The sequence below is a fragment of the Brachypodium distachyon genome, chromosome 5, assembly GCF_000005505.3.
Source record: "Brachypodium distachyon strain Bd21 chromosome 5, Brachypodium_distachyon_v3.0, whole genome shotgun sequence".
Classification (NCBI taxonomy): domain Eukaryota; kingdom Viridiplantae; phylum Streptophyta; class Magnoliopsida; order Poales; family Poaceae; genus Brachypodium; species Brachypodium distachyon.
In genome coordinates this window covers 25,454,418-25,471,881 of record NC_016135.3, presented here as the reverse complement: position 1 = coordinate 25,471,881, position 17,464 = coordinate 25,454,418, and the positions used below count along the sequence as shown (strand labels likewise).

Below are 17,464 nucleotides of genomic sequence, written 5' to 3'. Positions count from 1 at the left end.
GGTAACTTTCAGGTGTAAAAGAAGCATGAGCTTTTTAAGATTGCATTGCAGGCACACTTTGGTTACTCGTACAGATCGACACATCGTCCGCTCAATAATTTCAGGTAACACAAGTGATTGGAGCTGCCATGGAAAGGCGCATGGCATTAAACAGTTCCCAAGTACATTGTACTACAAAATCACCAAGTAAATATGGTTAATACTGCACCGCATCCACTGTCACCTACTTATTAGGCAGAAAGTTGCATGCATGAAGGCTCAGCAGGCAAAACAACACTTACTCATATGTCATCGCTGAGCATATGGAAGCCCAAAAGAGACTTGCTTTGACACAGGAACGCCCACAGGTTAAATCCCTTTCCATTTAGTTTGTTACCGAGAGCCCACAGGTATACAGACAGAACTAGTTAGTTGCAGGCTTACAGCACTAGCTAGGGTCACACAGAATTGTAAACTGAACTTTTATCAGGACTTGATTCTAGGTGCTAGGGTGCCTTTGGTGGGGGCTGATTAAGGCCAGGAGGATTTAAGTAATACTCACCTTGTGATGACCCTATAATGGGGCTCATGTTAGATTCCATGATGCAATTAAGGTACATCACCACTAGATTCATTCACCTACTTGGGTGCATAGTGGAACTTGCCATTTCTGGGGTATCCCTCCTGATCAGTGATCACCACCAAACCTCCTAACAAGAAGCCTGCTTTCCACCTCTCTAGTTTCTTCTCCTCCTCTGTTAACTGTCATCATTCCTAGCTAGCATGCTTAATTATTTGCCGGTGTATCATGCTATCATCTGAAGAAGAACATACATCATACTAACTAGTCTTCAGATATCTTGATCCTCTGCATAATTCAGCAGTAGCCATGCACATCAATTTTACATGAGCAAAGTAGCATAAAATTCAGTCGAATCAAATTACACACCTCTTCCAAAAAAGGATAAAATTGTTCAAATCTGTATCCGGTTCCCATAACTAGTCTAAGTCGTCCCGCTATTGAGCAATCATTGCCCATATCTTTCCCCGAAAGCAACAACAAATTACACTATATGCACAACACTCTGAATTAAGAAACAGAGACCCAGAGGGAATATGTACACATAAAAAAAATTGATGCCTAGTGGGGACATGCATGCACCAACTCCTTTTCTGCGAATTGCGTAAGGCTGGTGCGTGACGACGGAGAATTCTCCTTTGACATAAAGGCGACAAAAGATGAGGAACCTTTCGACGGCTTAACCTAAAGAAGGAGAGAAGATAAGAGATAAAAGCACTAGCTATAGCTAAGCTAGCAAGGAAGGGTCGATTATTGATTGATTAATCAGTGGTGCAATACAATTAAGCGGAGGCAATCATCGATGGATGGATGGATGGATGGATGGATGGATGTGGTCTTTTTTACTGTGCGTGCATGCAGAAACTTGAACCTATAAAACGTTAATGGCATCGGTTAATCTTAATGATATTTAAGGTGTTAGTGCATGTCGCCGTCGACGCTGCTGTTCAGTTTGTTTTTTCTTGAATGCGCTGCGATGGTCACCGGCCGGTAGCTGCACGATTCCTTCCTTTTGGCTAGCAAGCCTCGATCGATCGCCTTCCTTTTGGCTTCATCGATCGGTTTGCGCCCTTCTTTTTTCGTCCTCCCAGCGCAGCGCTGCCTTTTGATTTGCCCCTGCCTTTTCGATGTTCATCATGTTTTCTGTACGATTTCAGCTTCTTTCGGGACCCTGGATCCCGTGACCTGGTAGCGCAGGCAAGGACGTAGACGGCAGATTGATCAGGTCGAATAAGAGATTATTACTTGACCTCGGTGAAATATTTCTATCTTTTACCTGGTAAGTTTTCAACGAAATTTCGGTGGCCCTCGAGATTTTAGCCTTTCTGTAAATAGAATAAATAAACCGACTTGACTACAATTTGAGACCGGCCAAAATAGCTTGTGCAAACTTGCTCTATCTTAAAATCCATATGCTATTTTTCTTTTTCAAATGAGAATCGAGCAATTAATGTGAACTTTGTGTTGGACAATTTATGCTCTGCTACAATTTTGATAAAAAAAAGTTGCTAAATTTCAAGCACCGAAATCCAAAAATGATTCTATAATTCCGAAATATACGAAATTTCTCGGTCATGTCGGTGGGCACCAAAATTTTGTCCAAAACTAAATTTTCAACCTTGGTCAGGGTAGCACTCTGTGTCGTACGTAGCTAGGAATATTCGATCGGGGGTTACTTTTTGACACAACTGAAAAAGAAAACACAAATTTGGCTCAAAACTTCTATAGATTTGAGATACATCCATCCAACAAGGTATATCCAAATATCTGAAAATTCACACGTTTCTCAAATCAAGCGAGTGTGCGTGCACCTAGGTGCATGCACAGTGTCCTTTCTCGCTTGCCTTTTTTAATTTGTTGGAGAGTTTGCATACGTATCGCTACCACACCAACCTGTCCAATGCATGCCATCGCTTCTTAGGATCAAAAGAATCAGGCAAAGAGCTGGGCACGGCGATAAGCTATTCAATTACAAAAAGTGGAGGTTAAACATAGTATTTCCGATCCCCGGCTCCCAAAGCAAGAATGGATCTTTGGCTTTATATCGTCTTAGGAGAGTGTTGATGAATGATGAGTGAGGAGATGTGGCCTAAGTTTGCTAGCTAACGATGGAGAGTGCTGCTGTGGTGGCTTTTGGCTAGTTGCAACTTGCCGTGATCTTTTTTTTTTTGTGTGTGTGTGGAGAGAATGGAACTTGACTACTGGTTTGTACCATGAGGCATAAAATGATTCCTCGGTGCTATGCTACTCCACTGATCGATCTCTCCAAGTTGCTCAACAATGGGTCACTATGTCAATGAGAGGCCAACGTATAGGTACGTGAGCCATGACAAATTGCGACCAAATTAGCCCGGTCAGAACTGAGAATAATGAACAGGCATGCATGAGGTGATCATCGGGCAAATGGTTGTTCTAGCTTTCGGTCGTGCATCTCTCTCTCCTTTTGGTTTTTGAGGAAACACTTTTCTGACCGTGCGTTGCAAAACGGACCGCCGATGGTGCCGCCTCTTTTTTGCAAGGGAAAACTCTTGATGGCCGACACGACTAAGCTATTCACATTTGTAGCAAAAGACTTTCAAAGTTGAGAGCGAGGCTAGTCCTGATGACAGGTCCTACTCATGAATGGTCAAGGCTCATGCGTGCGTGTCCTCCAGGATTGATTGACATGTAGAAAAGCAGTGACGCAACACGCTCTTCTCAAGTGAAAGCACCGGGCAAAAAACTTTCTTCAGGATTGTTCGCTTCACTCGCATTCCCTCTAGATTCTCTGAACTGGGAGAGACTGAGAGAAAAATGAACTGCGATTCATGCCTTTTTTCTAAACTGATGGGGATCGGGTAAAAAATAAGAGGTCTTAACGAGACTGGAGGACATCCTCGGAGGCAAATCGGCGTTCTGGTGGGTAACGTTGGTGCCAACCAGCCTTAGATCGAGGGGTATAGTACCAGATTAGATAGCGCTAATGATCGGTGTTCTGGTGGGCAACATTGGTGCCACCAGCCTTAGATCGAGGGGTATAGTACCGGATCGGATAGTGCTAATGCATGCCTCGTAGTCAACGGTAGTGTATGGTGACAAGGAGGCCTCATCGGAGAGGTGGGTTGGAATTTCAGGACATGGGAAGGAAGAGGGTGAGGTGAGAAGGGGAGGAAGAAGTGGACGTGCGGGACCATGGTATGGTCATCAACTCCAAATAGAGGCATATGCAGTTGGGCGATCTGTGGCATGTTGGTAATGAAGAAGTGGACGTGAAGCGTGTCACCGACGAGGAGCAAACTTTTTCCTTGTACCGCTTGCAGAAGAACGACAAATATCTCGCTGAAGACAACATCGCGGGCGATAACTTGATTGACTAATTCCAGTGTATGAGAAAGCATGCAGAGAAATCAAAAGAAGGTTCAAAATCTGGATCAATCAACGAATAAATTAAGTTAACATGCAAGTGTACCTTCATCACTACCATTACACACAAGTTTCTTGTTTAATTATATCAAACTCGAATTCACAACATCACCGGCTACTATGTCGTCTCCGTACAAAAGCTTGCCGAGATCTACTCCTACTCCACCACCGTCATACTTTGGTCGAGGCATGTCAAAAGTCACCATGGCTTTGGAACATGCATGTTACGATTAACAAAAGGAAGAGATTTGCTTCGTTAAATGGTTCATGGCACATTTATAGGAACATAGTAGGAATAAGAGGGAAGGGAGGTGGTCGGTTTACAATTTTGCATGGGCCATGTAGTGGGTTGTAGGCACGTACACAAATATTGGCGTCGTTGGCACGGACATGCCCGAAGCGGTATTGGGCGTTAGCAAGTGTGATTCGCGCAAAAAAGAGCGGTATGCGACTTTGACAGTTACAATCAAGGGAAGATCGAGGAGATATGTTGTATCCGTATTAAATGCACCAACATCCGCACGAGGAGGCAATTACTCAATTATCACCAAGCGGGAATGTGTTGAAATAAATAATCTGCCCTAAAAAAATGGAGGGAGTGCTACTTTAAAGTGTGAGTTCTTTCCGATTGGGACCACCTGTTCACAATGACTTACTAATAGTCATGCACCACATTTTATTTTCGCAACGGATCAGACCTAGACGGACCCACCTTTTCCATATATGGCGCGATTGTGTGGCAATTAATACACCGTTCAAACTAGCATGAGCCAGGTCTGGAACTCATCGGTTCTAGTCGCTAGCATGCATGCTAAGGGTTAGGGCTTAGAGGAGAGCGGACCAAGAGAAGCTTAATAACGGCAGGAATTTTGTGTCGCCGCGTCTTTCCCCCCCTTTGACTTGGATTGGAAGTGCATAGGATTGGGGTGTGATAAAAGCACTGCAAGGCTAGCTACCAAAAATAGAATATGGCGCAAAATTGGAGATATAGATCCAAAATATTGTGCAGGGTGGTCAAAATTCTAAAATATGGCACATATTGTGGACTCACGACAAATAGGTGGCCTAAATTGGAATTAACTATCAAAGTGTGCAAATGCAAAACTCCGAAGGAACCGGCAATCCTAAAAGAAAGTCCTTTAACAAAAATATCCAATCATAGAGACTTGGCATCTCAAGAGGGAGATGCAAGTTCATCTAAGACAGACTGTGTGGTAGGAGTAGTATTATCTCTTGACATTTCGTGTCGCATCTAAGAGGAAGCCAGACTTTTGACTTAACTTTTGCATTTGCACCATATGTGACTTATTCAGTACATCCAGAGTTTCCAACAAGCTGGTCTCTCGGTAGGTTGGATTTCTGGAACAACAACATGTTTATCCGTTAGGCCGGCGTGCTCGTAAACAATCACAGACGGTGTTGACGATATGAGATGATCGATGCCTGCTCGGATATACACATACAGAATGGCCACCAAAAGTGACGCGTGCTCATTGCATGTTTGCATGGGCCATATTGGTAGCAACTAGGAACTTTGGTTTATTATCATTATCAGTGATGAAAGTAGCTGGAGGGCCATCAATTATTGGGTGCAATCTACGCCTAGTGGTTGCTGGTAAACCAATTCAGGCGGAGTCCAGTATTAACATGTTTTTGTGTACCATACTTTTCTTAATTCTTGAACTAAAACCACGCCAAGAATTTAAGAACGGAGGGAGTATAAACTAAGAACCAAGAATTCTGCACAACATAATAGATGTTTTTTTGAGGCAAATCTGATAGATGCTTAGTTTACCCTCTTATCTGAATGAAGACTTCGGTTCTTTCAGTAGTTTTCTTTTTTTGCAAGAACAGTTCAGCATAGTGACTCCCCAGGGCCAGGATCCACCCAATTCTTTGGGATCAATATGTACATCAATGGAATCATAGCCTTTTGTTAACAAAGGAGGGATATTTTTTGGAAGGACAGGAATGGAGGTTCCATTGCTCCAACAAAGTGTGAAATTGGTGGGGGCAGCCTTGCCCTAAATGTATATACTCTGCCTTTTGTCCCACTCAGAGCAATAATTTGGGCAATGTGTATGCAGCAAATGGAGCAGCCCATGTCATCTCTACCTTACATTTTCTTTATTTGGACAGGCACGAGGCAAGGTTGGTAGGCTCCCCTTGTGCTCGCATGCTGGGACACAAAACCTCACCTCGTGGAGAAGAACACTATATGTGTCACCAAGGCTGGCATCCGGTTGTTTATGCACCTTTAAGCTGACTATAGGTGAAGATAATGAATAGTGAATAATGCAGCTCATGAGTAGATTCCTTATGCTTTTGACCATATGCATATGCACACATTACCCCTCTGTACATTTAAGGCTCTGACTTTATGTGTTAGCTGAATTCGATTTAGCCAAGCTAATGTTACAGATATTTCACTTTTGTAAGTTAGCAGTAGAATTCTTCGGTGCAGAGGCCGGTGGTTTCAACCTCCTTTTCTAAAAAAAGTAGAATTCTTTGGTATACATATGAAAATATTGTCTGCCTGTGCAAATTTACATTCTAAAGAGTAGCTTTTCGAAAAAGGAAACACTTTTTATTAAAACATAAATGACTTACTATTTTTAGGGGATATGTTTCTAGGAAAGAGGCCATGTGCGGTATAAACTTGAATATGACGCCACTATAGTGCATCTATTTGCAAAATATAGCAAACACATTATAACTTGCTATTTACATGCACCCTAGGAAATTTGAGGGACTAGCGACACTAAGGCATACACACGTCGTTTTTTTCTTTTGCAACGAGAATCGTGTTCTCTTTTTTTTTCCTCTGGTGATGAGCTTCCGATGGAAACTTGAGAACCGCCATTAACGTGGTCATCACCGAGGGTCACAACCACCATCCACTACCTTTGTGCTCTTGTTTGCAAAGTTCGGCCTAATGCTAGTGTATATGACTCACTTCTTCTTTCAATCCCATCGCGTAAGTTACACATTCCAGAGATTTTTTCGGTGGCCACCCAAGCCATCAAAAAGTTCACCATGTACATGTCCGGTAGCTAGCTGAAGGTGGTCCTCTTGTTATTGGGTGAGAAGGAAGGGTACAATCCATCGACCATAAACAACAAGGCACCGTCTGACGCTGGGTCCTTGAGCGTGCACCGTTCGATGCGTCTGACACAACATGGCTGAAATTAGCAATGCCTAGAAGGCTGAGCCGGTGTGTTTGATCAAACAAGAGGTGGGTGGTGGGTGGAGTAGATTGTTGCCCCGCTCCCATAGAAGGAACCAATGAGGCGGTCATCGATGGAGATTTAACGAGGCGGGAGCCACACTAGGTTGAGTGATAGTCGATCCTTGAGTGCGACGGGGTCTGGCGGAACATCGATGAGGCTGCTCGAGCGCATGGCGACGAGAGGAGGTAGTAGGGACAGTTGTGGAAAGGACGATGTTAAGGGGTTTGTTGCTCTTGGAGCCCAAGAGGATCACGGTGGTGGAAGAGATGAAGTCAATGTTGTGGTCATGATGTCGGTGAGGCAGACATCAAATTCAGAAAAGGAGAGGGCGACGTGGTGCTATGAGAGGGTAAAGATATCTAAGCCACAGCAGGTCTAGCCTAGCACGATGAAGACAATGCTGTCGGCGGTGAAGTGCATTGACATAACAGTGAGGAAGAGCATCTCGAGAAAACATATCATATAGACGAGCCATGTTATCCGGACTGCGTTAGGAACAGAAATGAAAATCACCGGAAATTTAGGGACCACAAAAACATCATAGTAGAAAAACATCGAATTTGCTTTCATAACAATACTACTCTTAAGTTGCACATGAACATTTCGCGCCAAAAAACCATGCACGTTGTGGACCCGTAAGGATTTTTCTTAGAAACGTCACTGCTGAATTGGACACCAACATTTCGCGCCAAAAAACCATGCACGCATGCTTCCTTCTCTGTAATGGTAAATAAGAATTATTGAATGGAGTCGGTAGTCTGTCAGGTGAAGGTAATTAGATAACGAGTTTCATGCTTTTACCGAGATCAGTATGTTTTGGGATGGCGGGGAGGCTCGAGTGTAACACTCACGATGCATACTGTAACGGGCTTCACCCACATGGCAAACCCTAAATCGGCCCAAATCTTCCTGGGCTGTTCGGCGCCGCCGCTACTCCACCGTTTATTAGTTCAACACCAATCCTCTCGGCAGCGACTGCGTGCCTGGAAATCCCAATCTCCCCATCTCCCCGTTCCTGCGCCTAAAACCCTAGCTCCCTCCCCCCATGGCGCCGAAGCGGAAGGCAGATCCGGCCGAGTCCGCCGCCGATCCTGCCGTCGCCAAGCACCTGAAGGAGCTCTCATCCTCCGAGCTCAAGCCCCGCGGCACCATCTACTTCCCCATCAACGACGACACCCCGGAGCCCACCGCTGAGGCCGCCGCCGAGGAGGAGGACGGCGCCGACGGGGATGACGAGGAGGACATCACCAAGCTGCTCGAGCCGCTGTCGAGGGAGCAGCTCGTGGCGCTGCTCCGCGTGGCCGCCGAGACGAGCCCCGCGACCATGGCGGCCGTGCGGCGCGCGGCGGAGACGGACCCCGCGAGTAGGAAGCTCTTCGTGCACGGCCTCGGCTGGGGCGCCGGCGCCGAGGACCTCCGCTCCGCGTTCTCCCGCTTCGGCGACCTAGAGGACTGCCGCGTCATATCAGATAAGCAATCTGGTAAATCCAAGGGCTACGGCTTCGTCCTATTCCGTTCCCGCACCGCAGCACTTCGCGCCCTCCGCCGCCCCCAGCTCCAGATCGGCGGCCGTATTGCCTTTTGCCACCTCGCTGCCTCTGGTCCTGCGCCCCCATCCTCCCAGTCCCAGTCCCAGAACCCTAGCTCCAACAACAACGCCAACTCCAACCCCGGTGCTACCAATACCGCTCCTGCTACATCGTCCTCGCAACCCGACAACATGCCGCGCAAAATCTTTGTTGGTAACGTGCACGCTGATGTTGATGTTGACCGCCTCTACGAGTACTTTTCGCAGTTTGGTGAGATTGAGGAGGGGCCATTAGGTTTTGACAAGAGCACTGGTAAACCTAAGGGGTTTGCGCTGTTTGTTTACAAGTCTGTGGAGAGTGCCCGGCGTGCCCTGGAGGAGCCCATGAGGAATTTTGATGGCAAGATGCTCAATATTCAGAAGGCTATAGATGGGAGGACGAAGGGCACACCTGGGATGAACACCAGTGCTGCTAACCCTAATGCCACCACGGCTTCTGCACAGATGGCCGTACCTTCTATTGCTGCCATTACTCCATATGATACATCAGCATATGGTGCTACTGCTGTTCATGACATGGGGTTCGCTCAGCAAGCTGCCATGATGGGAATGGGTGCGCAGCAACAGGCGTTTGCGCAGCCAAATACTGCAATGCTCGCCATGATGGCAGCAGCGATCCAGAACCCAGCTATGCTCGCATCACTAAATCCAGCTTTTGCTGCTGCCGCGTTGGGCGCTGGGGGCCAACACACAGCTGGCATTCCTGGTTTTGGAGCTCAAGGTTTTGGGACACAGGGGTTTGCAGCTGGTGGTGTCAATTTTCCAAATGCAGCAGGTATTCAGGGAGCTGCAGCATATCAAGGAGCTCCTGGTTTTCAGGGGGCACCTGGGTTCCAGACTTCTGCTGGGTTTCAGGTTGGCCAAGCAGCTTCCCAGACAGGTACTACTGCAGCAGCCGCTGCTGGTGCTGGTTATCAGGCTGGAGCTGCTGGGCAGGGTCAAGTGCCAAGTTCCCAGATTGGTGGTACTGGTTTCCAGGGTGGCTATTGACAGCTCTAGGTATATCAACTGACAACCTCTTCCATTCATGCCCACATTTACTATTGATTTGAGTTCTTTCATTCTCTATGCATTCTTTGTGATTTGATGATTTTTCTGTATAGCTTTCTGATTGTTTCTCACTGTATTTTAGTTTGGCATCTGCTGCTCGTGGTTCGTTCATGTGGTTTTGCATTCGGATGGATTTTGAATCTATGTTGGTGCTGAAGTCTTGCGGAAGGGTTCCTGCTGTTGGCTTTTGCTGTCAGATGCTTTTGAATCAGATACCTTCGAGGCGGTATTTGCAGAAGGAGCTTTCTTGAAGTATTTATGACGATTTATTGCCCAATTATGTAGTTCTGCCTTTACAACTTCATCATGTACTTATGGTTTGGTTTCCTGTACTGAAATGTCTGTAGTTTACTCGTTGGGTTGTTATCTGATCTTATCGGTGATGTGAAATGGTTTCTGGGCACTTGGAAGTCATTTTGGTTGCTGTTGCAATGTCATTTGGAGGTATGGGATACCCATATCTTTTGCAGTCATCCTCGAAATTTCTGGCTTGAGGTTGAGTTTGGCAGCTGTGGTCTTTTAAACCTTCAATGTTATGAACTCTGCTCTCCTTGGAACTTGCTTCTTAAACTGTCTGGTGTTGTCCTGTATCCATGGAGAATAGGTTTCAAGCGTGTCATGCGTTTATTATAACTTGAAATTGTGATGTCCATTTAAGGAGGGTGATCATAAGCAACATGTCCTCTCCAAGGCATGTTATTAGCAAATTAAGTTTGTTGAACTGTACTATATGATCCAAGCTTAGCAGTCATGCTCTTTCATCTTCCTTCAGTCTCTTTGTGCAACCCCTCATGCTGTCACTTTTTATAATTGGATGCCTGTGTAGCATTTTTTATTGAATGACACTACTTGAACCAAATTTTGGATAAGGTTAATTGCTTGTGTTAGGATATGCTGATCAACTAGCTAAAAACAATTACTCCCTCTGTCTAACAAAAGATGTCTCAAGTTTGTCAAAATTTGGATGTATCTAGACATGACTTAGTGTATAGATGCGTTCAAATTTAGTCAAAGTTGAGACATCCTTTGTTGGACGGAGGGAGTATTAAATCTAATGATTATTCTGTTTTGATTTATTGATGTTGATCTACAAGGATTTGACCTTTTCTTCCGCTTCCGTGTTCTTGCTGATGATCTTGATTTTAACTAAGCTGTCCAAACATCAATAGAGTTTAGTGCTAAGCTATGCTATCTTGGGTTTGTAATTTGTATTGCTAGTGTGGATTGAACTTTTGTTGTCTTATGTGCTGCCAAAGCCTGAACCCCGTAGAAACCGTATGAAGCTGCTGTTAGTTAATGTTGCTCTGTTGTGTGCTGAAGTGCAATGCAATATATGTTACACCTTGTTTGGTTGCCGGGCATTAGCCTTCGAATTGCGGAATTGGAATTCAACTCTGCTGGCAAGGATGTTGGGCTGCTACTGGAAATGGAATTGATGATTATATAGCAAATTACATGAGATGTGATATAGCGTGATCGAAGTCTATGTGAAGCAACAGCCAGTGTTCTTGTGAGTCTCCCTGACCTCGATCTCCCTCGCCACCTCTTCTCTCTCGGCAAGCCTCCTAGCAAGCACAACCTCCACTCCATTCTCCTGAGTCACCCTCTCCGTTCTCCTATGGAGGCGACCCCCTCGCTGTATCGCCAAAACAAAACCATAGCTTCTCGTGTGTGCTTCTGCTCCTCTCCCATGTCCCCTCTCATCCTTGGTCTTTCGTGCTTCATCGACAGGGTGCCTACAGAGTGAGTTGTTTATTGGGTTGGAGTTTGGCTCTTAGATTAGAGTACTGGTTCTTCTATTCGACAGTTGGACTGGCATTGTTGGTTCATCAAAGTTTTGATCCCGAATTCCCGATGGACACCCAAACTGGAAAATTCAGGCTCGAAATGTATTGAATCAAATCCAAATCCCAGTAGAATAGTTTTTGGACTTCAATTGAATTAATTGAATTGAATACCTAGGAGCGGAATGAGGTTTTCTTGTATTTGGAGATCTATTGTTGAACATTGGTAGGTATATTTTCCCACCATGATTAGGAGAATCCGAAGTAATGAATTTAATCACACCATTGTGATATGATTTATAAAATTTATATGATTGCTATTTTATGTTGCTTTTGAAGTTTAATGCTTCTGCTTATAGATGGGCTGTGGTTAAGGATTCCACTGTGAGCTATTATTAGTTCTTCAGTAGTTTTTCTTTTAGCTACTGGTTTTATTTTTCTGTTTGATGTTGTGCCAAATTGCGATTTAACTACGACTATGCTTTGAGTCCATAAGGAGCTTGCATATACCAGGATGGATGCCTGATATTAGGCTTGTACCAGGATATAAATTTGTCAGTACTAGTTAATGCACACTCGAAATCCACGGCAGTCTATTAATTTGCTACGTTATTCTCAAAATTGGACCTGCTTTCCATATAGACGACCATGGATCGAGTTCAGGCCTCCCCGTGGTACCACAAGGTTGACGTAAATAAAAGCTGTTTGTGCCTATCTGTTGAGTTTTTTAAGTGTGTACTATGATTTAAATTACCTTCCGTTAGCTATGTCTTTATTACTTGCAAAAAAACTTAAGTTTCAGTGCCAAAGTAGTAATTAGTAACCACCAGTACCGAAAGATTACCAGGTTGGCCACATCTAAAAAGGAAAAATTCATGTTACCAATTATATCCCTGATGTCTTCTATGAAGTTACAAGTGGCAACAGGCTTTACAGTTTTTTAGTGCTATATAATTTTAATTAAGGGTTGCTGGGTTGCTGTGCATAAATGGGCGCGGTATAAATATCTAACAATTCCTTTCTTAAGTTATATATAATACGGAGTATGTTGTTTTAAACATACTTGTTACTTTGCTAACGCTGTGAAGTGGGAACAACTTACCCCTTGGAGGACTTCTCCATTGCTATCTTTCTCTATCATTTTTTATGTTCTTAAACATGATGTGTTGCTCACTTGACAGAAATTGCCATTCTACTATTAGATCCTTTTCGCTATAAGTTTTTGAAAACCTCTTGAGCAAGTTTCCTTGAGCTTTTAATGTCATCCTGTCTGTTCAAGAAGTTGAATATTCATTTTAGCATGCTCGTACATACAAGGTTCTTATGTTGGCAGAATGTGATTTAGCAGTTTCTGCTGGAAGTTTGTAGATGGAATAAACAGGTTGTTAGCATCCTTGCCAATTCTTTTGTGGGGGCAGAATCAATATTTTGGGGTGTGCCTACGCCTTGCGTACTCTTTTCTGGACAATCAAGGTAAGGTTTTGCGTTGCTTCTGATGCTTATGTTTGTATGTGTTAGTTTTTTGAAAATGGGGTTCCCCGGCTTTTCCTAAGAGCTTAAAATGTACCTGTTTGCTGGTATTCCTGAAAGTGCAGTTTGACGACACAGCTGAATTTTTATATTTTGCAAATTGGTTACATGCGACAGAAACATGTAGCAGGTCACACAGTACCTTTACTCTTCGAGGTTATGTCAGGTCCATGTCAGTGGAGTTTCTGTAATGTGAAAGAACCGTCGGTGGTTCTCAGCCAGACTTGAACGTTTATCAGCGGACGTAGAAAGTTCCCAGCCTACAGAACAAACGAATCCTATACCTGATTTCCCGCTCGCCCACTAACCTGCAGACACTTTTTTGCCAGCATCCAGCACGCAAGTGGTCTGCTACTTTGAAGCTTTACTGATGCTGCTTAATCTTCACTTCTAATTTTCTTTGCTTCTTGCCGTCGCGACCCCATTTTCCTCGCCATTCTGTGTATTTCGTGGTAATCTTTTATTTATCAGTTTGGACGTCGTCAGACCTATTTATCCAGAGTTACGTCCTACTCCGATTTTGTTAGCGGTCGCGTGCTTCTGCGCGTTAACAGCGATCGTGCTGGACAACAGAAACGAGCGCACTAAACAGTGTATTTCTCCTAGGCCATTACGAATTTGTTACTCTAATTATTTGTCAAAATTTTGATTTGAAGGCTGTCCTGCGTGCATCCCTGGAGCGAGTACGCGGGTATTTGTCACGAAACAGGTGGGTGTACATCCATATCGTGTTTCTCATCTATTGGGCCGTGTCCTCGCCTTTTTCGGTGCTCAGTGCTCACCTACTCGAGCCGCTGGTATTCAAAGTTTCTCCGCCCATCATAATTTTTTTCTTCTCTCTCTACTTGCTACGTGCAGCAGCGTGTAGCAGAAGGCCGAGGAGAGGACACGTCACGTGCAAGCAGCCGATGACGTGGTCCCAGCCAGCCATGAGGCACTCGGGTATCAGGACTTGACTTCTGGGGTCCGCCGCCCTCTTCGGGTGACGACGACCGGAACGCGTGCGGTGGGGATGTGACGTGGGTTCCCTGCCCGACGCCAGCCGTTTGATCATCCTTCAGTTTCTCTCGACTCACGGCCCAGACCCCGAGAAAGCACAAAATCTCCCTTCGATCCCCGGAAATAGCCGAGAATTTACCTATCTGCCCTCCACCCGTCGCTGCCCACGCCAGTCCTGCGCCCACCACCTGCCCTGCCCGTGTCGCAGCCTCCTCTTGCCCGTTCTGCCCCCGCTCCCTATCCCTCACTTGCTCTCTGCTCTCCTCTTGCCTCTCCAATGGAGTCGTCGGCATAGTTGTCTGTCCGCTGAGCCCTCAAATCTTCCTGAAACCCACAGATCTGCGTCTCCTAGTTTCGGCTTCCTCAGGACAAGGTAAACCCCTCTGCCTCTCTAGGATTATGTTCACCTCACCCTAATTCCACTCATCTTCGATTCTTTCTATTAGAATAATAATCATAAAATCCGGTGTTGTTTCTGTTAGCCTCTGTTCAAAGGTTGTTGTTTTATGCACAAGTTTTTAGGGTCCGAGCTTATCGCATGAGATTTTTACACGCATACCTGCAAAGTCAGAAGCTTGCCATGGTTTGTGTGTTCAGTAGAGTTTACCCATTTCAGGTTCTCTCACTGAAAGAAAATATGTCTTGTGCTCTGCTTTCTCTTCTTCCTTTTTTTTCTCTCTCTCTCTTTCTTATTTCGACTGGTAGTTCTGTTTCTCTTCTGCGGCCTAGCAGAAGCAGTAGCATGGATTTTTGCTAAAATTAGGGTACACAAAATCTGACGGGCGCATGCCTTTTTCCACCGCCTTGGGAAAGTAAAAAATGTACCCAAGGTTTTTAAGGTTTGTTGTTGTTGCCTCTAACGGTATAACCCCCATCCGACTGACGTCTTGTAAATCCTCTTTGACTGTCCACGTGTTCCCCTTGCAGCCGTCGAGATATGGACACCGTCATGGAACCTGCGGCTCCCGGAGCCCTGCACGCCTGCGCCGACGACGACCTCGCCGAGCTGCTCACCGCCGCCGGCGCCGAGGTAAATGAACCCCTTAACCGCAAATATCGCATGAGTCATACATGCATCTCGTCTCTTCCTTGTCATTTTACTCTTTTAAATATCTGCTTTGTCTTTTCCCCTCTCAATTAGCGTGCGAATTATTTTATCTCTAGCGTGCGTATTATTTTATTTTACGAGAAAAAAAAAATCAGGGTGGTTCAGTTCAAGTCTTCAACGCTGCTTTTGTACCGTTGAGCGAGGTATGGTTCTGGCTTTCTGTGCTTTTCGGATGCGGAACTGTGTGTTGGGTTTAGGCTGCGGTTTTCAGCTCGGGGTTTGAGTTCCGCGCAGGTGGGCCCCGCGTGGCATGGCATAAAAGAAAGCGCCCTGTCGTTGCTTCTTTATTACAACTCCTTGCCCCTAGTAGACTGTAGGGCCCGAATATTCGCTTCCCATAGGCTATGGGAATATTCGTTCTTAGATACCTTCCCTGGGTAGGTCTACGGAAGTACTCGGATTTGTGTTGCTTAACCTGTAAGCAGCATGATTAGTGAGTGATTTGGTAAGATTAATCACTTTCTTAAGTGTGATGAAGACTTCTTTGATGGCGAAAGTTGTTGCCACACGGTCCCACCTGTCTGTGTACTGTTTACTTACTGTCGGTGCTCGCGACTGCAACACAAGGGAGTCCTCCTGTAATCATTTTTGCAGTGGGCTCCCTTCCCTTGGCTAGAGTTATTTTTACTAGGTCACACTTTCTTCTAACACTGTCCATGTTTGTTCTGGCTTTACATGAGTCGTACAGATGAACATTGTAGACAGGTTATTATGAAAACGGCCATCTTTGATTGTTCTGGTAATCGGTGTTAGATCGAGAAGTCAGGTAAATTGATCTATATATAATGTTCAGGTTTGAACCCATGTGACTGGAGAAATGAAACCTGAAACATCCACCGGGGAATTTCGTAGTGAGATCAGGTTATGCAAGCTTCTGCTCCTTTCCAGCCAAAAACAATATAGCAGCAATACAACGTTGGTTTATCTGCTTGGTAAGCAGGCGGCATCTTGCATTCAGTAGATACATCAATCGCATCTATTTAATTTTGGAGCCATTTTGTGTTTAGGCGTGTGGCCAGCTGTTGGTCACAAGAAGAAATTGTTTCATTTAATCCTTTTTACTTTTTCAGTATTTTAAAGCTTTGCTCTAGATGTTTGCATTCTGACTAACTATATTTGTGTAATAATTGTACAGGATACTATCTGTTGTGCCCCTGAGTTCAAGATGGGTGGAAAGAAGAGCGATGAAGCTGCTCCTACTGATGCTGGCGATGAAGATGGAGATGATGATGATGGGGATGATGATGGTGACTTTGCGGAGGGTGAAGAGGAAATCTCAGAAGGAGAGGAGTATGACAATGCTAAGGGCAATGATAACAAGAAGAAACAAATAGGTGATGGTGAGGAGAATGGTGAGGAGGATGAGGAAGAACCGGAGGAGCAGGAGGGCGGAGGAGGTGGTGATGATGACGACGACGACGATGATGACAATGAGGATGAGGATGATGATGAAGATGCCGGTGAAGATGATGAAGATGGAGTAGAAGAGGAAGATGACGATCAGGACAACGAGGACGAGGAGGAAGATGACGATGAAGACTCGCTCCAGCCCCCAAAGAAGAGGAAGAAGTGAAGCTCTTGGACGCTGCCCTAGTTACCATGCGAAGAGGTGTGCCTGGTTTCGTCATGTTCTCGGAATCAAACTTCCCTTAGAGTTGAAAACGGCCCACACGATCAGAATGTGTGGGCTTGTAGGATTTATGATTTGAAGCGATTAGAGGGAACTTTGTGTCATTGTTGTTTGTTTCCATGGAGTTGAACAGATGTTTCGCTAACATAATTCTACCTGAGCGGCGAAAGCCTCAAGATTGAATATGTCAACTCTTTGTCACCTTCGGCCCTTTCTGCAATTATGGATTCGCCTCTCTTAGCATCGTTCTGAATTCTATTTTTGAGCGTAATAACTCCTACAACAAAGGGAAATCACACTGTTGATATCTCCTGAACACCAGTGGAGTAATGTTTTTTTCTGGAGTAATGGTTAGGATTGTGTACGAGCAAGGCCTGGCATCAAAAACCGTGGTGTTGCTTATGAAAAGATAAAGGCTCGCATGAGAGGTAAATCACACAAGAAAGTTATGTGACTGATGCCAATCGGTCGGTGTCACTGATCACAGCCTGCGCCATGACATAGATTAAGCTGAGGATGGCATGGATCTAACTATGCAGGGTTATGTACTGTACTTGTTTGCAAAATATTACTCGATCAGTCTT

At 45.0% G+C, this 17,464-nt stretch overlaps 2 protein-coding genes across 6 annotated transcripts; both read left to right on the top strand.

Annotated features, from left to right (window-relative positions):
• Positions 1 to 8,149: 8,149 nt before the first annotated feature.
• Positions 8,150 to 16,404, top strand: LOC100844841 (UBP1-associated protein 2B). Of its 5 annotated transcripts, none has more exons than XR_001404778.2 (3): positions 8,150 to 9,778; positions 15,070 to 15,172; positions 16,386 to 16,404. XR_001404778.2 is itself a non-coding variant. In XM_024455541.1 (2 exons), exon 1 carries the CDS (start codon positions 8,237 to 8,239, stop codon positions 9,767 to 9,769), a length of 1,533 nt encoding a protein of 510 aa, XP_024311309.1. In that variant the 5' UTR covers positions 8,150 to 8,236; the 3' UTR covers positions 9,770 to 9,778; positions 13,800 to 14,515. The 5 variants fall into 5 exon arrangements, 2 of the variants coding, with proteins under 2 accessions (XP_024311309.1, XP_010240494.1); XR_002960807.1 differs by lacking the exons at positions 15,070 to 15,172; positions 16,386 to 16,404 and adding exons at positions 13,800 to 13,852; positions 14,005 to 14,515; XR_002960806.1 differs by lacking the exons at positions 15,070 to 15,172; positions 16,386 to 16,404 and adding exons at positions 13,800 to 13,852; positions 14,002 to 14,515.
• LOC100844529 (acidic leucine-rich nuclear phosphoprotein 32 family member B) lies at positions 15,080 to 16,823 on the top strand. Its single transcript, XM_014895716.1, has 3 exons — positions 15,080 to 15,172; positions 16,386 to 16,602; positions 16,726 to 16,823. The coding sequence occupies exons 1-3, from the start codon at positions 15,080 to 15,082 to the stop codon at positions 16,821 to 16,823; spliced, it is 408 nt and encodes a 135-aa protein (XP_014751202.1).
• Positions 16,824 to 17,464: the final 641 nt, after the last annotated feature.

What these genes read in the sequence shown, in the direction of transcription:
- LOC100844841 (XM_024455541.1), top strand. Translation starts at nt 8,237, where the DNA reads ATGGCGCCGAAGCGGAAGGCAGATCCGGCCGAGTCCGCCGCCGATCCT.
- LOC100844529 (XM_014895716.1), top strand. Translation starts at nt 15,080, where the DNA reads ATGGACACCGTCATGGAACCTGCGGCTCCCGGAGCCCTGCACGCCTGC. An exon ending in TCACCGCCGCCGGCGCCGAG is followed by an intron (nt 15,173 to 16,385) that starts GTAAATGAACCC and finishes ATAATTGTACAG; the next exon opens with GATACTATCTGTTGTGCCCC. An exon ending in AGGTGATGGTGAGGAGAATG is followed by an intron (nt 16,603 to 16,725) that starts GTGAGGAGGATG and finishes AAGATGATGAAG; the next exon opens with ATGGAGTAGAAGAGGAAGAT.